This window comes from Homarus americanus, unplaced genomic scaffold (genome assembly GCF_018991925.1).
Source record: "Homarus americanus isolate GMGI-L3 unplaced genomic scaffold, GMGI_Hamer_2.0 scaffold28, whole genome shotgun sequence".
NCBI classification, from domain to species: domain Eukaryota; kingdom Metazoa; phylum Arthropoda; class Malacostraca; order Decapoda; family Nephropidae; genus Homarus; species Homarus americanus.
Window position 1 is genome coordinate 7,608,365 of NW_024742238.1, and position 25,000 is coordinate 7,633,364.

The following is a 25,000-nucleotide window of genomic DNA, read 5'->3' on the forward strand; positions in this document are numbered from 1 at the left end:
ACGTCTGTCATTACCTTCATGTGCTACATACATAAACAAATACGTACATAGATGCGAGAATTAGGTTCAGTGGGTGTGGTTATAAGTACATGTGCACATACATATATTAACTGTTCATGGTAACTAAATGTGTGAGATTGTATATACTCACACACATAAGCACATAAGTACATATATCCACACACAGTAAATACACACACATAATAAACACACACACACACACACACACACACACACACACACAACACACACTTGACCACCGAAGGGTCAAGACACCTGGCGCTCCTCTCGGAGCAGCCAGGTCAACTATTGTTGGCCCTACCAACTCCTCCCCTGAACCCTCCTCCCCACCGGAATATCAACAAGTTCTCGCCAGAAGTTACAATTTCATTTAGGAAAGGAACGGAAACCAGTGTTAAACAGAGGTGAACAGTGGTGAACAGTGCTTAAGTTGGGTGAGAACAACTCAACAGTAACAGTCGTACCCAAGTTAACCTTCACACAGTGAGGTCCCAGGTACACCAGTGATAACGGCCCGTGAGACTCCAACAACCAACGATGTGTTAATCCGTCTACGATAGGAAGGCCTGGGACCAAACCTCACTCATATACACCATCTGTGAGGGAATTAATACACCACATGTCCTCATAACAACATATGTGAGGGAATTACTACACCACGTCAAGTCCTCATCACACCATCTGTGAGGAATTACTACACCACGTGAGGTCCTCATAACACCATCTGTGAGGGAGTTACAACCACGTGAGGCCCCTTATAACACCATCTGTGAGGTAATTACTACACCACGTGAGGTCCCTCATAACACCATCTGTAAGGTAATTACTACACCACGAGGTCCCTCATAACACCATCTGTGAGGTAATTACTACACCACGTGAGGTCCCTCATAACACCATCTGCGAGGGATTACTACACCACGCCAGGTCCTCATAACACCATCTGAGGGAACTACACCACGAGGCCCCCATAACACCATCTGGGAGGGAGTTACTACACTACGAGTTTGCTGGGTTCAACACCTACATTACTCTGTATGTTCACTGTATGTTCCTTTACCTTTCTAATGAAGGCTTTTGTTAAACCACCAATGTATGTAATAAGTCATTTATGTCCAATGTATATTTTCAGCCTTCAGGTCTGTGAATTTTCTCAATAAACCGTAAATTATTATTATTATTATTATTATTATTACACACACACACACACACACACACACACACACACAAACCATTTAGTGAGAATATAGCCAAGTCGCGTCGCCAACAAAATGACCTCAACGTAGAAGAGTAAATTAGCAGAATTAGTTTTAATCGCCGTTGTCGATGCCTAAGGAAACCGGGCCAATACCCCCCCTCCTTCCCCCCCTCTCCTCCCTTCCTTCTGCTCCTATCCCCACCTCCTCCACTAACTCCTTCCTCCTCTTCCCTGCCTGGTTAAAAGCCTCTCAGTTCCCTGTTCATCTAAAGGAATCCATACCACCAGGTCTCCTAAGGTTGGTATTTGAATGGAAAGTATTAGGAATATCCACCTTACTGCTGTGGTGAAAAGCCGGAATTTATAGTTAGCTCATGCATTAGAAAGGTGTTATATAATATGGTCCAATAAGGTTGGTTATCGAAAGGTTTTGAAGAAGAATTTCGACCATACACTTATCAAAAAACTAGGTGAAATTTAGTAATTATATAGATCTCTTTACTCGTTCGGGGCAAAGGGAAGTAAACTTATTGGTTCTAGTAGGGTCATTTTTGAATGGGTGTAAATAGGACATCGACCGTATGTTTATGTTTTCAAAAATAGCGGAAATTGAGAGAAGCTTGAGACTGTTTGTTGTTATATGTTTATGGGAGAAAATTGTGAACTGTTTTTTATTACGAGAGAGAGAGGGGGGAGGCCTCAACTCCTTGCTCAGATCCACTTCTCCTCCGTCCTTCTTCCTCTCTCTCTCTCTCTCTCTCTCTCTCTCTCTCTCTCTCTCTCTCTCTCTCTCTCCCTCTCTCCTTCCCATCCTGATTTACGACCCAAGACAACGCGAAGAAAAAAAAGTGAAAATGCAAAAATCGAGGTATGAAAGGTTTAATTTGTGACCTCTCCTCTCCTCTCCTTCCCAACCCGTGTGAACTTTGACCTTAGCGACCACAGGATATAATTATCGATAACTCACCTCACTAATTCAGACCATCTCCTCCTCCTCCTCCCGACCCCTCACCTCCCCCCTCCTCCTCCCTCCTGACTCCCTCCCCACCCTCCTCCCTCCCCTACCCCACCCCCACCTCCCCCCGACGTCCATCACCTTAATGTCCCCGGCAGTAGCGGCAGGAGTGTAATGGTCTATGATTCATTCCGCACTCCATTGTTGCTGAGTCCGGACTGCGTGACTGTAGAGTTTGGTGGAGGTTTGGAGATCCGGTTTGTGGGAGATTCTGTTCATTATTCCGGTATTTCGGTTTTTTTTTGTGAGAGGAGGGGGTTTCAACGTGTATTTTTGATTTATTTTTTATTTTAGGACCGGTTTTGTGGGAGATTATGGTTTTTAGTCCGGTTTAGGGGTTTGTGCGTTTTAGTCCGGTTTAGGGGTTTTGTGCGGTTTTTAGTCCGGTTTAGGGTTTTTGTGCGTTTTAGTCCGGTTTAGGGTTGTGCGGTTTTTAGTCTGGTTTAGAGGTTTTTGTGGTGTTTAGTCTGGTTTAGGATTTTCGTGGTTTACGTCCGGTTTAGGATATTTCGTGATGTTTAGTCCAGCTTATGGGGTTTTGTGCTTCTTAGTCCGGTTTTTGTGGTTTTGAGTCTGGTTTTGCATTTTTTCCATTTTAATTTCGTTTTTCAAGTCCGGTTTTGAGGGTTTTGTGTTTTAAAGACCGGTTTTTGGGAATTTTGGTTTTATTGTAAGTTTTGGGGTTTTATATTCATAACAGAAGTCCTGTAAGAGTTTAGTTTATGGTTAAGTCCGAAAATAATAACATAAAAAAACATGCCCAGAAAATTAATGTATCAGACATATTCAAAATAAAATTCCAGCCACTAAAAGTCTCCCCAAAAAGATCCTGAAACTTGAAGTCCAAAAAGTCCCGATACTTAAAGTCTTCGAAAAATAATAATAAGTTCAGAAACATATAAATGGATTAAAGTCAGACTGGGGTGCGGTCAAAAGCGGAGTTCCCCAGGGATCTGTATTAGGCCCTCTGCTGTTTGTTATATTCATTAATGATCTTGATTTAGGTATAACTAGTAGGATTAGTAAATTCGCAGATGATACCAAAATGGGAGAGTGATAAATTCAGACAGTGACTTTGAACACCTAAAGAGATCTAGATACCTTACAGGTGGTCAGTAGACTGGCACATGAATTTTAATACTGATAAATGCAAGTACTACAGATGAGGAAGACGAATACAAACGTTAAGTATAAACTAGGTAACACGGAAATAGAAAACTCAGATTGTGAAAAAGATCTGGGTGTATTTGTTAGCAACGACTTGAAACCTAGAAAACAATGATTAGCGTTCGCAACAAGGCAAACAGGATTCTTGGGTTCATATCTAGGAGTGTGAGTAACAGAACTGCTGACGTTATCTTGAAACTTTACCTAGCATTAGTGAGGCCACACATGGATTATGCGGTTCAATTCTGGTGTCCTTATTATAGAATGGACATAGATTCTTTGGAGAGAGTACAAGAAGAATGACAAAAATGATCCATAATATTAGAAACCTTCCATATGAAAAGATTGAAAAGCTTAGGCTTGCATTCATTAGAGAGGCGTAGAGTTAGGGAGATATGATAGAGGTGTTCAAGTGGGTAAGTGGGATTAACAAGGGTAAAATGGAAGATGTTCTGAAGCTCAGTAATAACGAAATAACTAGAACAAATGGCTTTAAATTAGATAAATTCCGATTCAGAGAAGGATATGAAGCACTGGTTTGGTAATAGAGTTGTGGATATGTGGAATAGGCTACAGTGCTATAGTAGGATCAGGGACTGGGAGCTTCAAGACGAAGTTGGATAGGCACATGGAAGTGCTGGGATGGGTGTGAAAGGATCTGCCCTGTATGGGCCAGTCGGCCTCCTGCAGTATCCCACTTTCTTATGTTCTTATGTTCTTATATAATTTAAAGTCCGAAAAAGGACCAACAATAGTCCAGAAAAATGGAATGATGATCAGAGTCCACACATAAAAGTCTCGGAAATTTTTGAAAAAAATATCCGAAAACTTAAAAGAATTTAGTCCTAAAAATCTATAAAAAAAAGTCTAAAAATTTGAAAAAAAAAAGAAAAAAAAGTCCGGAACCTCAGGAAAAAATCGGAAAATAAAAAGACAAATAAATAAAAATCCAGAAATATGGAATGGGAATAAATTCCAAAAAGTCCAAGGGTTCAAGAATACAGTGAAAAGGGAGGGTGGGGGGAAGGAGAGTTTAGCAATGTGAGTTCCCAACGTCTGAGTGGGACTTGGGAGGCTTAGGACGGCTCAAGACACAGGATTCCCGTCCCTGGTGATTGACTTATGCAAATTTTAACTCTGGGGGAAGGGGGATTTAATCTTTACATCCTTCCACCCACCTCCTTCTACCCCACCCCCCCTCCCCCGATCGTGGGTTATATGGTGCTGGGGGGTGAAAGGGAAAAGGGGGATTAGGGGGGTAAAGGGAGAGGAGAATTGGTGGGTGGTGAGGAAAAGAGGGGAGAGTGGTGGGTGGTGAGGAAGAGAGAGGAGTGAGGGGAAATGGGAAGAGAGGAAGAGAGAAGATTGAGATGGAAGAAATGGAGATGAGAGGTGGGAGAAGGATTGAAATGGGAGGGAAAGAGGAAGGAGGAAAACAGAAGGAAAGAGGGAGGTAGAAGGAAGCAAGGTTAAAACATAGAGAAAGATAGAAAGAGAGACAGTTCATAATCAGGTCAGATGTTCAGTCTCTCTCTCTCTCTCTCTCTCTCTCTCTCTCTCTCTCTCTCTCTCTCTCTCTCTCACATTCCGGCATCATCTCTTTCTCCTCTTGGGTGAGATAAACATAACTACCTCCCTCGTCCAGAGTGAACAAGAGCATCACTCGTTAAGGCGCTTGTTTATATAAGATAAGAGAGTGAGAGAGAGAGAGGAGTGATTGATTGGAAGAAAGAAAGTGAAAGAAAGAAAGAAAGGGGGCATTGGGGTCAGGTACATGGAAGATAAAAAGGATTCAACAAAAGGATAGATAGATAGATTCGGGAAGAGGCCAGATATACATCAGATCTTTTGATATTAAGATGAAAGGTATTTCTTAATATGCTAATGAGTCACTTCCTATAAGTTCCCATTACCTGTTATACTCCCTCAGGTGTGAGCTTTAAACCACCAGAGTTAAGGGTTACACGCACACGTACTACACAATTACACACACGTACACATATACTCACAGGAACATATACACACAAAAACACACACACACACACTCACGCCCAAACACACACTGACATACATGCTGTACACACAATCTTTACACACACACACACACACACACACACACACACACACACACACTACTTTGTTGTCACTAGAATCGATTATGACGATCATCCATATGGTACAATGAAATGAGTTATTAGGGATGTCACCTTCGTTGGTGAGTTTTGAGGTGACTAAAGGCCAATCTGACACCTGCGGTCGATCACGGAATGTTGCTGCACATGTGGAGGCTACATGTAGTGCGGGAGGGCGTTGGTGCTTGTCTACCTCGTTATGCAGTCGGGCTAACTCGAAAGTATTGACTCTTTCTAGAATGGTGATCTTCCAAAGCGTTACGGTGTGGAGTAATAGTCTCTCAGGTGAGGGGTCGATTTGGCACTTTCAGATTTGTCTTAAGACTATCTATACCGTTTCCATTGCCCCGCCAGCGTTACGTTTACTATTCGTTAAGTGACTGTAAAGTGGCTGCTTTGGCAGTCTCCTGTCGTCCATGCGATGTATAGCCAGTCCAGCGTAGTTGTTCATGGATAATGGTAGCCTCAATGCTCCTGCAGTTGGTGTCAGCAAGAATACTGGCATTTGTTCTCTTGTCTTCACACACACACACTACACACACACACACACACACAGACACACACACACACACACACACACACACTCACACACACACACACACACACACACACACACACACACACACACACACTTGTAAGTTTGACAAAAAGATTCATATGGTGTTGAAACTCTAATAAGGACCTTTGATACAGCCATCTAAGACACCGCTTTACAACTACGTTTTTTTTTTTAAACGTGGCCTCCAGCCTCCTCCAATAGCCACACCTTCATCGCCATTTTTTGTATAAAATAAATATCCTACTACAAAAGGCTACTACTACTACTACTACTACTACTACTTTTTTTTTTTTTTTTTTTTTTTTTAAAACGTGTTGCAGCAGCTCTCCCCAATAGCCACACCTTCGCCACCATTTATTTACCTTAATATTAAATATCCTAATACATAACAACTATCCTATCTGTTAAATTTGGTGGGCCGCAGATGAATTGCGGCCTGAGCCTCATAGTCGATATCTGCAGCAGGTTGACGGGTGAGGGAGAAGCTCTCTGTTCCCTGAGCAGAACAAAGCCGACCGAAGGAGAGAAAGGACAGTCGACATCTCATCCAGGCTGTGACATAACTTCTGGGCTGCTGCTTCTGTTCGGAGATCAGCTCCGCGCGAGTCTGGTATGAAACATTCTTGCGCTTGGGCCCATCCCACCAGAGGTTGTGAACACTAGGGAGTGGCTGCCTTGATCGACATTTTGAATTCTCTCCCCATATGCCCTTCTCTTTCGTTCTCGTTCTCCTATGTGCTAGTTAAGCCTCAGGATCTATGAGTCATTCAGTGACTGTTGCCTTATGTCTATGTCAGCGACTGTTGTTGGCTTAGGGGCCTATGCTCTGGTTCCCTGAGGCAGACAATGCAGACCTGAGTTGAGAAAAAGACAGTCGACATCTCAACCAGGCTGCAACGTAACTTCTGGGCTGCTGCTACTGTTCGGATATAGCACCTCGCGAGTCTTGCGTAGAAGTAATTGCATGGTCCCACCGCCAGAGGTTGTTCACCAAGTAGTGAAGCTGCCTTGATCCACATTCTGAATTCTCTCTGCCTGTTCTTGTCGTTTTCGTTCCTCCTGTGTGCAGCATCGGGGAGCTAAATTACGGTGGCAGCGGCCATGGGATCAAATATCCTGATTGGAAGAAGGCTCGCTGTCCCCGCGTCCAGAATCCTCGACCACTGACGTCACATGGGCTTTGTTGGATGAGGTCCTTTGACGGAGTTCTCACCGTCAATGGGAGGAGGTCGGTTCCACTGTGACGTCATGGCGAATTTCCTTCAATTTGTTTGCTGTAAGGTCCTTACTTCGTTATGCCTCATGCATACAGTCCCCTCTTGCACACCATGGCGTGGTCAATGTCGTAGGAAGAGCCACACACGCATTGGGAGGGCAAACCTTCTCTTGCTATCGTACCTTAGAGCAATGGCATCTGTAAATTCTTGTTTATTAAGACAAACCTTTTGCCCTTATCAGGAACGTTGTTAGCCAGTTTAAGGCGCCCACCTCCTGCGCTTTAGTTAATCAGACTACTACTGCTACTACTACTACCACCACCACATGTTTACCACTACTACTACCACCACAACCACCTACACCGACAGTTGGACTAAAATATTTTCTCCAATGTAAAAAATTTCTATGGGTAGTAGTAGCAGTAGCTGTATGACATATGGTGTGTACAGAAAGGGCTTCATATGCTGAGGCATGACTAATAAGATCTCACAACAAATATGTTGAAATGCCTGTAGGCTGACCCTCCTTCCTGGACAGTGGTCTACAGACTTCAAGCTCCATCAACGTGTTGACGTCAGTGCTCGAGTTCTGGAAGAGGCTATGCAGGATTCTCTGGCGGGATGCAGTGCAAATCAGACTCTGAATATCAGGCTAAGCAAAACCTGAATGTTACAGCTTCAGTTGAGATGTCGACCGTCCTTCTCCTTCGGTCGGCTTTGCTCTGCCTCAGAGGAACGAGCATCGACCAAAGCCGACAACAGTTGCAGATATTGACTATGAGGCTACAGTCATGACTGTTACGCATGAATCTGCGGCTAAACTAACTCAACACAGCTAGGATAGCTACTTATATTAAGATATTTATATTAAGAGGTAATAAAATGGTGGCGAAGGTATGGCTATTGGGCTGGAAGTATGAAAAAAAAGGTAGTAATGTGTATGATTTATTTGTTGTAATGGTAGTAGCAATAATAGTAGTAGTAGTAGTACTAATACAACAGTAATAATAATAATAATAATTATTATTATTATTATTTTTATTATTATCATTAACATCATCGTTATTAATATTATCGCGATACTACAAAAAATATCCCTCGGATGCTAAGAGTCTAAGGTATCCAAGTGCAATTTCTCTTAACGCAGACTGGCCCAGGCTCAGAAACTTCCTCGCCTCCACAATTTCAACCAATTTTTCTCCTTAATTTTTTGTTCTTTGTGTCTGTAACTTTGATCTGGGGCTTATTGCACGCTGGTAGGGAAGAGGTGGGAGGAATGAAGGGGAAACGAGGGGAAGAAAGAGAGAGGGAGGGAGAAAGAAAGAGGAGATGATGTGGTAGGAATTAATATCCGTGTTTTTACCCTATCTGTTTACCTTAATTCTTCCCCGTACCCCATTCTCTCTCTCTCTCTCTCTCTCTCTCTCTCTCTCTCTCTCTCTCCTCTCTCTCTCTTGTGTGCGTGTGTGTGTGTGTGTGTGTGTGTGTAGTTATCCCATTCTGACAACACGCCCAAACATCTGTGTAGGGGTATGTGTTTAATAGGGCGGTAACTGTTGTTCTTACTGACTACACAACTTGAAGCCATCTGTCCAATTCTGTTATCTGGACCCCAGGCTGCTAGTTTGTCTCTTAACGTCTACATTAGCAGACGTTAAGGTGGTCCTAGTAGAAAATAAACTTGTTATCCTCAAACATTATAGATCGCATGTCTTTAACCTCAACCTGACCTCTGGGTAATGGTCTTTGGACATGAGAGGTCTTACTACAGATACCTTGGTTTATTTTAAGTTGCCACTCTTCACATGGTTCTTTAGACCCTGATAACATTTCTTTGTGACCATTTGCGGAATTCTTCATTTTTTTTCATTTTATCTCCTCCACCGTGTCCAGTATTGTCGTGTGCTTCATAAACCACCTTGTCCACACACCAGTACACGATAGTCACCTCTACTCCCTCTCTTGGTGATGAGAACACGTAAACCCGCACTGGAGAACCTCAAACCTGTGGACTAAAAGACAATAAGAGGCGATAGGTGTAGACAACCAGCCTCCAGACCCCAACGCTCAAAAATACTGGAACAGTTGGCGAGACAGTTAACAGAGTGTGTTGAAATATATGTGTGTTAGAGGGAAGATTAAAAGAAAACGTTGGAGTGTTAAAGGGGAACTAATAAAGACACGGGATAAAGGAAACAAACACATAATAATTTACTGTGTAGACTTGTGTTTATGAGTGTGAGGACAACTTTATAGTGGGGATATATTTATAAGTGTTGACATGACAAACAATAAGCATGAGAAGGATATAGATGAGAGAAAGAGTTGTTAAAATATATGAAGGCTTAACATACACGGTTCTTCATACCTAGCTACAACAACGCTCTCTGGCGGTAGGGTCTGGCACTCAACACTCTCTTAAACTAAACTACGATAATAATTCATATATAAACAACCTCCACTAAACCCTTCATTACTACGCATATTTAATATTTTATTTCTTTAACGACAGACGATATTCTTCAACAGAGAGACCGCCTTACACACACTCCATCATGGCCCACACCTCCACCATGGCCACACACTCTACCATGACACGCCCCATCATTGGCTACACACTCACAGCCACACACCCATCATGGCTACACACTCCACCATGGCCACACTCCACCATGGACACACTCCCACCATGGCCACACACCTCACCATGGCCACACACCCCACCATGGCCACACACACCTCTGCATGACTCCTCCCTAATACCTGCACAAGTTTACCTGAATTTCTTGTTAGCTCAGGTTACACCAGAGCTTCAGGGTCACCACAGCCAGGTCACACAAACAGCCGGGTCACACCACAGCCTGGGTCACACCACAGCCCGGGTCACACCACAGCCAGGTCACACCACAGCCTGGGTCCACCACAGCCGGGTCACATCACAGCCAGGTCACATCGCCAGGTCACACCACAGCCTGGGTCACACCACAGCCCAGGTCACATCACAGCCAGGGTCACCCACAGCCTGGGTCACACCACAGCCCGGAGTCACCACAGCCCAGGTCACACCACAGCCTGGGTCCCACAGCCAGGTCACATCACAGCCAGGTCACCACAGCCCAGGTCACCTGGCCAGGTCACCACAGCCAGGTCACATACAGCCAGGTCACACCAGGTCACACCACAGCCAGGTCACCACAGCCCGGGTCACACCACAGCCCTGGTCACACCACAGCCAGGTCACACCACAGCCAGGTCACACCACTGCCTGGCTAGTCTGTCCTCACCAATTTGTTAAAGTCTTGGAATTAACTGAATCCCTTGTAAGATTTAGCGAATAAAATAAATGACTTACTTCGGCATTAACTCTATCTATCTATCTATCTATCTATCTATCTATCTATCTATCTATCTGTCTATCTATCTATCTAACTATCTATCTATCTATCTATCTACGGCATTATCGGTGTTTGTCCAGTACGGCAGAACAAAGGAAGAGAGAGAGAGATGAGAGATAGACAGGGAAGAAAGAAAGAGAGAGAGAGAGAGAGAGAAGAAGAAGAGAAGAAAACAACAGTAAGAATAAACAATAAACGACCTTAAGAACTACTGTCATAGATGTCAGAATCCCTAACGATCCCCACTCTAATGACCACGCGCTCAACCCGCTAATAACACTCATTATGGCTGATTCATTATATACAATTGACCTTAGTATCATTAGCTCCTTTTAATTGCCATAGATGACCTCGGCTGTTAGTTAGCATCATTAGGGGTTTTAAATTGCCCTAAATAAACCTAGTGAGCATTACTAGGGTCTTTAATTACCTAATTGACCTAGTTAACATCATTAGGGGATTTAGTGCCCTGTTTGACCTCAGGTAGTAATTAACAATATTAATGGTGTTATAATCACTCTAAATACCCTTTGTAATTACCTGAGAGAGAGAGAGAGAGAGGCGCTGCTGGTGATGGTGGTAGTAGCCCATAAAGACGTAAGCCACACACACACACTACAGGGGATAGAATATAGCACTTATGTGGACAATACATAAGACTGTGTGTGTGTGGGGGAAGAGGCTGGCTGAGGAGGAGGAGGAGGAAGACGTAATGGGAGGGGGGAGAGAAGGAGGAGGTGGTGAGGAGGATAAGGAGATGGGTAGGATAGGAGGAGATGGGGAGGAGGTGGGGAGGGCAGTATACACTCCCAGGGGCAAGTTGTCAATAAAATCGTGAGTTATGATTGTGTGGGAACGACACTAGTCTGTGAGAGGAAGGGGAGTGGGGGAGACGGGGAGGGAGGAGTGGGAGGAGAGGAGGGTGTGGGGAGACGGGGAGGAGAGGGGAAGGAGACGGGAAGGAGAGGAGGGAGTGGGGAGGAGGGAGGAGTGGGGAGGCGGGGGGAAGGAGGATTAAGAGAGGAAGGAGAAGGACAGTGGAAAGAGGAGTAGGAGAGGGAGGAAGAGAAGTAGGTGGGGAGAAGAGAGGGGGACAAAAGCAAATGAGAATTGGGAGAGAGTTAAATAAAAGAAGGAAGTTACAAAAATATTGGAAGAATGGAGGAATGGAGAGGGAGAAAAGGGGTGAGATGTAAGAGAGGGAGGAAGAAAAGAAGGAGAAGATAAAGGAGAGAGAAGGAGAGAGATGTAGAAGCAGAGATGAACAGACAGACAGGGGAAATTAAAGAGACAGACAGACTAGAAACACCTGTAATTTTAACACCTGGTAATTTACATAACAACACTACACTTAGGAAGAAGTGTTGCCATAGTTACCATACTTATGACCTCAACCTTTGATCTTGACCTCGACCTTTGACCTTGACCTCGACCTTTGACCTTGACCTCGACGTTAGGACCTCTATAGACTCATCAGCTGAAAGAGGTTGTTAAGGTTTTTTTTATTTATTTATTTATTTATGTATGTATGTATGTATGTATGTAAGTATGTATGTATGTACTATGTCTCTAAATACGTTTAGTGAGACATTAAACAAAATAATAATAATAACAATAATATTAATAATAATAATAATAATAATAATAATAATAATAATAATAATAATAATAATAATAATAATAATAATATTAATAATAATATTAATAAATAATAATAATAATAATAATAATAATAATAATAATATTAATAATAATAATAATAATATTTATAACAATAATAATAATAATAATAATAATAATAACAAGAATAATAACAATAATAATAATAATAACAACAATAATAATAATAAATTATTAATAATAATAATAATAATAATAATACTGATAATAATAATAATAATAATAATAATAATAATAATAATAATAATAATAATAATAATAATAATAATAATAATAATAATAATAATAATAATAATAATAATAATAACAATAATAATAATAATAATAATAATAACAATAATAATAATAATAATAATAATAATAATAATAATAATAATAATAATAATAATAATAAAAATACCACGAATATTACTAAGATATATTATTGAGTGAGATAATTACAGTCACTAATATATATATATATATATATATATATATATATATATATATATATATATATATATATATATATATATATATATATATATATATTTTTAATAAGAGAAGACGTGTAATAATAACAATAATAACGCGGGTGTAATAGACTATGTTAGCTGGTCCATTAGGTCGAGTGTAGTGTAATAACACCTGTCTCATACAGAGCAACAGTTGTGCCCGAATCACCAGTAATAATAACAGCTCACCTCGATAATGTCTATGGTCTGTTCTCATTATATTTAACTCTTAAATATATTCTAAATTAATTATTGTTTTTTCTCGGTGTTTGGTTTGGCTTTGAGTTTGTTTTATGGTGTTTGTGTTTGTTGTTTTAATTTTGGGTGTTTTAGAGGTATGGTTATGTAATGGGGAGGAAGGTTTAGGATACGTGTGTTAGGATATACACACATACTGTACGTATATACACGCTTACATAGAGGTACACATACACATAACCGTACACAGGCATAAATACATAAATACACACACACACACACGTAACTACATAATAATATACACACACACACACACAACCCTATGCACTAACACACACACGTACATACACACATACTCAAACACAACTATACAGACATACTTACATACACAAAACGTACACACATAAATACACACATGACACACGTAATACACACACACACATACACACGCACAACCATACAGGCACAACAACACGCACACATAAATACACACATACACACACACACGTACATACACACGTACATACACAGCCCGAGGCAGCTCTGGGTGTACAGTAATTACCAATGTATAGTGAGCTGGTCTGCTACTGGTGTACCCTTTCATGTTTAAAATTAATTTGACTCGTGAATTTCTACTTTATTGTGTTTTATTGTGTTTTATTGTGTTTTATTGTGTTTTGTTGTGTTTTATTGTGTTTTGTTGTGAATTATTGTGTTTTGTTGTGTTTTATTGTTTATTATTGTGAATTATTGTATTTTATTGTGTTTTTTATTGTGTTTTGTTGTGTGTTTTGTTGTGTTTTTATTGTGTTTTTGTTGTGTTTTTATTGTGTTTTGTTGTGTTTTTATTGTGTTTTGTTGTGTTTTATTGTGTTTGTTGTGTTTTATTGTGTTTTGTTGTGTTTTATTGTGTTTTGTTGTGTTTTATTGTGTTTTGTTGTGTTTTATTGTGTTTTATTGTGTTTTGTTGTGTTTTATTGTGTTTTGTTGTGTTTTATTGTGTTTTGTTGTGTTTTATTGTGTTTTGTTGTGTTTTATTGTGTTTTTATGTGTGTACAGTACTATATGTTGTTGTAATTAAACAGCTGATTTTTTGGCGGGAAAATGTGAAACAGTAACAAACAAGAATGAAGAGAACCCTCCTCCCCCTAACCTTTTCACCCTCCCAGCACCCTAACCTCTCCTACCATCCCCCACCCTCTCCTCCATCCCTACCATTCCCATCCTCCTATCCCATCCCACCCTCCTACCTCCCTCACCCTCCTGTCCCTCCCTACCCTCCTGTCCTCCCTTACCTTCTCCCTGTCCCTCCTTACCCTCCCTGTCCCTCCTTACCCACCTGTCCCTCCCCACCCTCCCTATCCTCCTTACCCTCCCCACCCTCCTGTCCCTCCTTACCCTCTGTCCTCCCTTATCCTCCCTTTACCCTCCCCACCCTCCTGTCCCCACTCTCCCTCTCCCCCTCCCTCTCCCTCCCCACCTCCCTATCCCTCCCTACCCTCCCTGTCCCTCCCCCACCTCCTGTCCCACTCCCCTCTCCCACCTCCCTATCCTCCCTACCCTCCCCATCCTCCTTTACCTCCCTCTCCCCCTCCCCTCCCTCTCCCACCCTCCCTACCTCCCTTACCCTCCCTATCCCTCCTTTACCTCCCCACCTCCTGTCCCTCCCTACCCTCTGTCCCTCCCCTTATCCCTCCCTTACCCTCCCCACCTCCCCTGTCCCTACTCTACCCTCTCCCACCCTCCCCACTCCTCCTTACCTCCCTCGTCCCTCCCCACCTCCTCCCTGTCCCTCCCTTATCTCCCCTGTCCTCCCCTACCTCCTGTCCCTCCCTGTCCCTCCCTTATCCTCCCCACCCTCCCCCACCCTCCTACCCTCCCCTACCCCCCTCCCTACCTCCTACCTCCGTCCCTCCCTGTCCCTCCCTTACCCTCCTGTCCCTCCCTTATCCCTCCCCACCTCCCCTACCCTCCCCTTCTCCCCACCCTCCCACCTCCCCACCCTCCCCACCCTCCCCTACCCTCTACCCTCCCCACTCCTCCCTATCGCTGGACAAATGAAACTAAGCTACCAGCTGTTAATTTCACCAGCGTAATAAAATTCTCGCCTCATCCCGACACATGGTGAAAATAACCCAACTTTTTTTCTTCTTTCTTTTTTATTACATAACGTTTTGGGTATTATTTGTTAGGCTTTTATTATTATTATTATTATTGACTATTTTAATTATGTTTGACTGAGCATGGTGAGGCGTCATACAGCACCTTGGGCGAATTACTTTAAAAAAAAATATCAGTGGGATGAAATTGAGAGGGGAGAGGGGTTGTTTCTTGTCTGCCCAGTCCTCTCTACTTCAACTAACAAAGAAAACAATTATATGAAGTGTCATCTTTTAATGGTCAATGAAAGTAAGATTACTGTATGTATGTGTGTGTGTGTGTGTGTGTGTGTGTGTGTGTGTGTGTGTGTGTGTGTGTGTGTGTGTGTGTGTGTGTGTGTGTGTGTGTGTGTGTGTGTGTGTGTGTGTGTGTGTGTGTGTGTGTGTGTGTGTGTGTGTGTGTGTGTGTGTGTGTGTGTGTGTGTGTACATCCTCTATTCTGTTGCCTTGGGAATGAGAGAGAGAGGGGGGAGGGGGACGGGTTGGTAGGAGGAGAGAGAGAGGGGGGAGGTGGACGGGGTGGTAGAGGAGAGAGAGAGTGAGAGTCAGAAAGTGAGAGAGTGAAAGATGGGAGAAAGAATGGGAAGATTTGAGAGAGAGAGATAGAGACAGTCAGACAGTCAGACAGAGAGACAGAGAGACAGACAGACAGTATACATTAGGTTCTAGCATCACCAGTTAAAAGATAAAATAAAAATAAAAATAAATTAAAGAAAAAAATCAAAATAACTTAATAATATTTGATAATTTATTTGAATGAGTTTTAAGAGAATGAATTAAATACGTCCCCTCACATCATAGGTAAAGAACATATGAGAATTTCTTATTGAACTTAAGTGAATCAGATGCATCCTTATAACACCACTGAGAGAGGGAGGGAGGGAGGGAATGAGTCAGGGAGAAGGTAGGTAGGAAGGGAGAAGGGAGGGAATGAGAGGGGGGAGGGGAGGGAAGGAAGGAGGGAAAGAGGAAATAAAAGGGGAGGGGGACTGAGGGAGGGAAGGTAGAAGGGAGGAAGGGAGGGTTGTAAGGGAGATTAGTTACGATGCTCTGAGACTGGTGGTTCACAGGCCCGGGGAGAGCACGTGTTATTATTACCACCATTCATCTTGCTAGTACGCCATAATGCAACCTGGGGAATATTTATTATTTCATTAGTATTGTAGGCTGAAGCTGGCCCTGTATACCACTACTACCACCACTACCACCACTACCACTGATACTACTACCACCACTACCACCACCACCACCACTGATACTGCTACCACCACTACCACCACCACTGATACTGCTACCATCACTACCACCACCATCACTGATACTGCTACCACCACTACCACCACATCACTGATACTGCTACCACCACCACCACCATCACTGACACCACCACCACCACCATCACTGATACTGCTACCACCACTACCACCACCATCACTGCTACCACCACTACCACCACCATCACTGATACTGCTACCACCACTACCACCACCATCACTGATACTGCTACCACCACTACCACCACCATCACTGATACTGCTACCACCACTACCACCACCATCACTGATACTGCTACCACCACTACCACCACCATCACCGATACTGCTACCACCACTACCACCACACCATCACTGATACTGCTACCACCACTACCACCACCATCACTGATACTGCTACCACTACTACCACCACCATCACTGATACTGCTACCACCACTACCACCACCATCACTGATACTGCTACCACCACTACCACCACCATCACTGATACTGCTACCACCACTACCACCACACCATCACTGATACTGCTACCAATAACTACCACCACCATTGATACTGCTACCACCACTACCACCACCATCACTGATACTGCTACCACCACTCACCACCACCATCACCGATACTGCTACCACCACTACCACCACCATCACTGATACTGCTACACCACTACCACCACTACCACCACCATCTCTCTCTCTCTCTCTCTCTCTCTCTCTCTCTCTCTCTCTCTCTCTCTCTCTCTCTCTTGTGGTGCTTGATAGTGAAGATGGGGAATAGGAAGGACGGGAGGAAGGGAGATATGGATGAGAAGGAGGGAGGGAAGAGGAGAGAGAAGGATGGTGAAGGAGGCACAAGGATGGAGGATGGTGTGTGATGAAGAAGATGTTGAGTGGGTGTGATGTATGGTGAGTGGGTGTGATGTATGGTGAGCGGGTGTGATGTATGGTGAGTGGGTGTGATGTATGGTGAGTGGGTGTGATGTATTGTGAGCGGGTGTGATGTATGGTGAGTGGGTGTGATGTATGGTGAGTGGGCGTGATGTATAGTGTCTGGACGTGATGTACAGTGTCTGGGCGTGATGTACAGTATCTGGGCGTGATGTACAGTGCCTGGGCGTGATGTACAGTGTCTGGGTGTGATATACAGTGTCTGGGCGTGATGTACAGTGTCTGGGTGTGATGTACAGTACACTACCTCATCATAATGTACGGTGTGCGAGCATCAAATACTTTAGTGTGGGCGTCACGTACACAACGTCACCATAATTTTCAGTGTGTGTGTGTGTGTGTGATGTACAGTGTGTGTTGGAGTCATATACATTAGTGTGGGCGGCATAATGTACAACTCGTGGGCATAATGTACAACTCGTGGGCATAATGTACAACTCGTGGGCATAATGTACAACTCGTGGGCATAATGTACAACTCGTGGGCGTAATGTACAACTCGTGGGCATAATGTACAACTCGTGGGCATAATGTACAACTCGTGGGCATAATGTACTACTCGTGGGCGTAATGTACAACTCGTGGGCATAATGTACAACTCATAGGCGTAATGTACAGTACTACCTCCACTCATCTCTGTACATATACCCAGAGTGTTCCAATTCTCGCTGGGTTTTCCGCAATATTACACGCGAGATGAAATTATATTCAGAATGGATTAAAATGTAAATGACTGTAATTTGATTTTCATATGCAAATTTAGGCCCATATGCAAATGAGGCTCCAATTTTTTTTCAACTCTTCCCGAGAGATTTGTAGTAGTGAAAAAATAATCAGTGAAGGAAGTTAAGAATTGTATGAAATATATTTTGAAAAAAATTTTGAGTTGGATTTTATTTTTTATGATTTTAATGTGAAGATAATAGTGCCTTTATTAATGCGGTATTTTAGTAGTAATAGTGTAGATATTGACTATGAGGCAACAGTCACTGAATGCCGCAAAGATCTGCGGCTCAACTAACTCAACACAGCTAGGATAGCTACTTATGTATTAGGATATTTAATATTAAGGTAATAAAATGGTGGCGAAGGTAAGGCTATTGGGGGAGGCTGGAGGCCATTTAAAAAAAAATAGTAGTAGTAGTAGTAGTACGGTAGGCCAGTAGAAGGTTTGTCCTCCCAATACGTGTGTGGCTCTTCCTATGATGTCGATCACGCGATGGTGTGCAAGAAAGGGGGCTTCGTATGCATGAGGCATGACGCATTAAGGGATCTCACAGCAAATATGTTGAAGGAAATCTGCCGTGATGTCAGGGTAGAACCGACCCTCCTTCCATTGGACGGTGAGAATTTCCAACATAGAACTTCAAAAACATCCAATGAAGCCCGTGTGGACGTCAGTGCTCGAGGATTCTGGACGTGGGGACAGCGAGCCTTCTTCGACATCAGGATTTTTTATCCCATGGCCGCATTTCACCGTAACTTAGCTCTCGATGCTGCACACAGGAGGAACGAGAACGACAAGATAAGGGCATACGGGGAGAGAATTCAGAACGTTGATCAAGGCAGCTTCACTCCTCTGGTGTTCACAACTTCTGGTGGGATGGGACCAAGTGCAAGATGCCTCTACACCAGACTCGCGGAGGTGCTATCCGAACAGAAGCAGCAGCCCAGAAGTTATGTTACAGCCTGGATGAGATGTCGACTGTCCTTCTCTCTCCTTCGGTCGGCTTTGCTCTGCCTCAGGGGAACGAGAGCATCGGCCCCAAAGCCGACAACAGCTGCAGAAATTGGCTATGAGGCTACAGTCACTGAATGCCGCATGGATCTGCGGCTCAACCAACTCAACACAGCTAGGATAGCTACTTATGTATTAAGATGTTTAATTTTAAGGTAATAAAATGGCGGCGAAGGTGTGGCTATTGGGGGAGGATGGAGGCCATAAAAAAGTAGTAGTAGTAGTAATAGTATCGGTGTTTTATTAGTATTATTATTATTATTATTATTATTATTATTATTATTATTATTATATTATTATTTTTATTATTATTTTATATTGTTGTTGTTTTTATTATTATCCATATCATCATTTTAATAGTTACAAGTATTATTATTATTATCATCATCATTGTTTACCACTTCTCTTTCACTGAAGTTTTTTTCCTTATATTTTTTCCTGCTCTCACTCATTATTTATTTCCCTTTATTTTAACACCCTTTTCCTTTTCTCCTCCTCCCCCCCTCTCTCTCTCTCTCTCCGAATCACGCTGTACCTACAAATGCTCGCCTTAATTTACCCACGAATAATAATAATAATAAGTACAATTATCGATTTCAGTCGTTATTACATACAAAACACACACACACACACACACACACACACACACACACACACACACACACATACACACACACAAATCATTTCAGTCGATTACAATACACACACACACACACACACACACACAAAAAAAAAAAAAAGAAAAACACAATCACCTACACATAAAAATATACAATTTAGACCCAAAAGGTAAAATAATGCATTAGACCCTCCCCTAAAAAACTAGATATAGACCGTTCTAGCCCCGAGGCCAATTAATTCGTGTTCTCCCACCTACAAACGTCCAATCACCATTTTATTAAACTCCGTAAATGGTGCTGGCATTTTTTCAATTTCAGGGGGTGAATTGGTTAGGGTTAGGGGGTTAGGGTTGGGTGGGGTTTTTGGGGGCAGGGGTAGAGTGGGGTGGGGTTTTTGGGGGGGGCGGGGTAGAGGTAAGTTGTGGGGGTTTGGGGGGGAGTGGGGTGGGTTTTTGGGGGTAGGTGGGGGTGGGGTTTTGGGGAGGTAAGGGGTTCTGAGGGGGGGTTTGGGGGTGGGAATGGGGTTCTGGGGATAGGTGTGGGGTGGGGTTACTACAGGGGGGTTGTTTCTGGGGTGATAGGATGGAATGGGTTGTATTGCAGGTTTCTATGGGGTGGGGTGGGGTGGGGTGGAGTGGGGTTGTACTATGGGAGGAGGTTCTGGGGAGGCTGCAGGGGTAATGAATGGGGGTGGATGGGGGGATGGGGGTGGGGTGTCCATAGTAATGATTGTTCAGATTGGAAATGAGTTAGAGGTAATTTAATCATTTTTGGCTCCAGGTGTGAGTCAGGATTCGTTGATGACTGTTGTAATGAGTGTGAGAGAGAGAGAGAGAGAGATTGTGTGTGTGAGTGAGATTATATGAAACAAATTTTCTCTCTCTCTCTCTCTCTCTCTCTCTCTCTCTCCCTCTCTGCCTTCCTCCACCACTTCAATAAAACAATACAATATAGACAACGTTAACTGGTACTTTTTTAGGTCATGACGTCACACTCCAGATCTGGCTGATGGCTGAAAGACCTATTGTAATTGGTGGAGCTAAGTGTGTGTGTGTGTGTGTGTGTGTGTGATAGAGAGACAGAGAGATAGTTTTTAGCTTAACAAATTTATTGGCAAAGCTTAAAGTACAGTTTGTCTATTCAGTCAGGTCTTTACACTGAGGGTGGTATCACTGCTCACTGCCACGCAGGACAGAGGTTCATACACAGTAGAAGTCATATTTTATTTGAGAGTGTGGGATGGCAGCAAATTTTGGATAAACAGCAACAATGTCCTCAAGCACTCCTGAGTCAATGTAGTAATTACATAGTTGATGATACAATAAGCCAGGTGGCCTGAAGTCTTTGATAGTGTCACATTCAATAATATAGTGTTCAAGTGTATGTTTTAAAGGTTTATCACAAAGTTTACATGGGGGAGAGATGATGAGTGAGAAAGAGAGACAGGGAAGAGGGAAGAGAGATTGTGAAAGCGAATGAAAGACATTAGAATAAAAGTACAATAACCTAAACCATAACTCTCTCTCTCTCTCTCTCTATACCTATAAAAAACGCAAAATCAGCTGGTATTGCGCGGGGGGGGGGCGTTCCACATCCCGCCAAATATTCGCTCCATAAATTTCCCGCCTCGCGAAATTTTTTGTCCCGGGAAAACACCTGGTGTGTGATGACTGATTTGTTGCCTTGTTTTGTGATTCAGTTCTTGTTTGTTCGTTTGTTTGGGTGTTTGTGGTTGTTGTGTGCGTGTATGTGTGGGTGTGTGTGTGAGAGAGAGAGAGAGAGAGAGAGTTTCTATGTGTGTGTGTGTAAGAGAGAGTTTTCGTAAGAGAGTGAAAGATAGAGAGAATAAGAAATATATATATACAGTGTGTGTGTGTGTGTGTGTGTGTGTGTGTGAGTGTGTGTGTGTGTGTGTGTGTGTTAAAGAGCATTACAACTAGTCATATATACGTATCTATGTATTATCATGCATCTATCTTTATGAATATGTATACTAAAACATGAATACACACACATATGTTAATTATCCATAATAATAATAAAAAAACTTACTAATCATCCAACAAATTAAGATTCACTAATTAAGTAAATTACATTAAGCTCGTCACCCCCATTAACTATCTCTTTATGACTCACCAATTATTACTTTTTTTGCCTCCGAAGAAAATTTTTGTTACCTGTCTAAAAGCAATTTACCTGTCTTAATTAGATCTCTCATTAGCGGAGCGACGCCTGAAGCTCATTTAGGTGATGGTACAGGGAAAGGTAAGTTTGGTGGGAGGTCATGGTGAAAGTTTCCTCCTCTCTAGTATTAGTATTATGTTTAGAGAAAGTTAGAGAAAGTAAGTGTAGTCGTGGAAGTGATAATCATGATGGGTACTTTCCCTTTAGAAAGTACCACAGTAAACTTGACCTTAGTAGCTTTGGTAAGTTGTTTTATTTGAGGTTTATTGATACTTTTCGCTGGAGAAAGTGCCAGCCTCCTCGTCGTGAGAGTAATATTGCGATGGATACTTTCTCTGGAGAAAGTAAAGTTACAATATTGAATGCAATAGCAAAAGTTTTACCCTTGAGTAAGTAGTTTCCTATGAGTTAAACTGAAACTTTCGCTGGAGAAAATACTTTTGTTGTTCTAGAAGTAATAATACACGCTGATGACCCACTCTCTCTCTCTCTCTCTCTCTCTCTCTCTCTCTCTCTCTCTCACCAACATCATCCCTCACATCCCATTATTTACATACACCCTCCCCTCTTCCCCACCTCCCCTGCCCTCCTCCACCCTCCCCCCTCCCCTCACTCACCCCCCACCCCAGCCAACCCCAATATCGCCACTAAACTTTTAAGATCCATCAAAGTTTTTAATGCATCCTAAAATTTTTCAATAAAGCAAATTTTCTTTACTAATTTCTGATATAAAAATGGTTTATGTTTGTGAGAATTGTTGGTGTTTGTGGTGGGGGTTGTTGGGAGCGGTGGGGGGGGTGGTGTTGGGGGCTGTGGTGGGGGTTGTTGTGTGTGGTGGGGGTTGTTGTGGTGGGGGTTGTTGGGGCTGTGGTGGGGTTGTTGGGGGCTGTGGTGGGGGTTGTTGGGGGTGGTGGGGGTTGATGGGGGCTGTGGTGGGGGGTGGTGGGGGTGTTGGGGCTGTGGTGGGGCTGGATGTGGTGGGGGCTGGGGGGGGTGTGGGGGGCTGATGGGGGGTGGTGGGGCTGTGGGGGGTCGGGGGCTGTGGGGGGCTGTGGTGGGGCTGTTGGGGGGTTGGGGGTTGTTGGGGGCTGTGGTGGGGGGCTGATGGGGGCTGTGGTGGGGACTGTGGTGGGGTTAGGGGCTGTTGGGGGCTGTTGGTGGGGGCTGTTGGGGACTGTGGTGGGGGTTGTTGGGGGGTGGGGGGTTGATGGGTGGGGGGCTGTGGTGGGGTTGTTGGGGCTGTGGTGGGGGGTTGTTGGGGGCTGTGGTGGGGGTTGTTGGGGGCGTGGTGGGGGCTGTGGGGGCTGTGGTTGGGGGGTGGGGGCTGTGGTGGGGGATGTTGGGGCTGAGTTGGGGGCTGTGGTGGGGGGTTGTTGGGGACTGTGGTGGGGGGTTGTTGGGGCTGAGTTGGGGGCAGGTGGGGGTTGTTGGGGATTGGGGGTTGTTGGGGCTGTGGTGGGGTTGTTGGGGCTGTGGTGGGGGTTGATGGGGGCTATGGTGGGGGACTGTGGTGGGGCTGTTGGGGGCTGTGGTGGGGGTGGTGGGGGCTGTGGTGGGGGTTGTGTGGGGTGGGGGTGGGGGTAATGGGGTGGTGGTTGGGGCTGTGTGTGGGGTTGTTGGGGGCTGTGGTGGGGGATTGTTGGGGACTGTGGTGGGGGGTTGTTGGGGGCTGAGTTGGGGCTGTGTGGGGGTTGGGGACTGTGGTGGGGGTTGTTGGGGGGTGGTGGGGTTGTTGGGGCCGTGGTTGCATGGGGTGGTGGGGACTGTGGTGGGTTGTTGGGGCTGGTGTGTTGGGGCCGTGGGGTTGTTGTGGGGTTGTAAATGTGGTGGGGGGGGTTGATGTGGGGTGTGGGGCTGGGGGCTGTGTGGGGGTTGTTGGGGCTGTGGTGGGGGGTTGTTGGGGGGTGGGGTGGGGTTGTTGGGGGGCTGTGGTGGGGGTTGTTGGGGGCTGTTGTGTGGGTTGGTGGGGTTGTTGGGGGCTGTGGTGGCTGGGGGGGGTTGTTGGGGGGTGTGTTGGGGGCTGTTGGGGCTGTGGTGGGGTTGTTGGGGGCTGTGGTGGGGCTGGGGGTTATTGAGTGTGGGTTGTTGGGGGTGTGGTGTGTTTTATGTGTGGTTGGGGGTTGGTGGTGATGGAGTGATTTTGAACGGTGAGGGATCGGGGCGGTTTGTATAGATTCTTGTCAATAATAATAATAATAATAATAATAATATTAATATTAACAACAACAACAACAACAACAACAACAACAACAACAACAACCGTATACCAACTTAGAAAATAATAAACACGTTCCCTACAAACCCACCTAAACCAAACCCGAACCCAAATACACGAAACCCGAACCCGAATCCTTGTGTCCTGAACCCCACCACCACCACCTACAACCACCACCATCACCTACCACCACCACCCTATCACCACACACACACACACACACACACACACACACACACACACACACACACGCACACACACACAATAACTGCAATATACCTTTTCTCTATCGTATTAAATGTGTCGGGAAAGGTGAATCATGATCGCCACTGGTCCATTCAGTCACTTTTATCTGGTGGGGAAAGTGACGAAAGTTATCATATTCCCACGGTATTGAGAATGGTATCGCGAAGGTGGGGGTGGGCTGGGGTCGGGTAGGGGTAGGGTGGGGTGGGGCAGGGGTGGGGTGGGGTAAGGGGAGAGGTGGTCATTCTTCGCCTGTTGCCAAATATACGGTAATTGAAAATGACCTTATCTCTGCCAACACCGCCTCCTCCTCCTCCTCCTCTTATATTGTTGCCACACGATGGTCATGGAGTTGTCTTTCTATGGCTTTATTTTCCATGCTCTCTCTCTCTCTCTCTCTCTCTCTCTCTCTCACCTAATAACATTAATAAAATAATAAGAAAAAAGGATAATCCAAAAAATGAAGAAAAAATATTAAAAAAATATATAAAAGGACTGAAATAAAAAATAAATAAATAAGAAAAAATTATACGAAATAT

At 43.9% G+C, this 25,000-nt stretch overlaps 1 protein-coding gene across 1 annotated transcript in view; it reads left to right on the top strand.

Annotated features, from left to right (window-relative positions):
* Positions 1-2,348: 2,348 nt before the first annotated feature.
* Positions 2,349-25,000, top strand: part of LOC121876575 (cell surface glycoprotein 1-like) — a gene marked incomplete at its 3' end in the record, with an annotated part of 39,798 nt that continues 17,146 nt past the window's right edge. Inside the window, exons 1-2 of the mRNA XM_042381778.1 lie at positions 2,349-2,431; positions 16,402-16,480. Of these exons, the coding sequence (XP_042237712.1) occupies positions 2,349-2,431; positions 16,402-16,480 (162 nt within the window). The remainder of the gene's footprint in view (positions 2,432-16,401; positions 16,481-25,000) is intronic.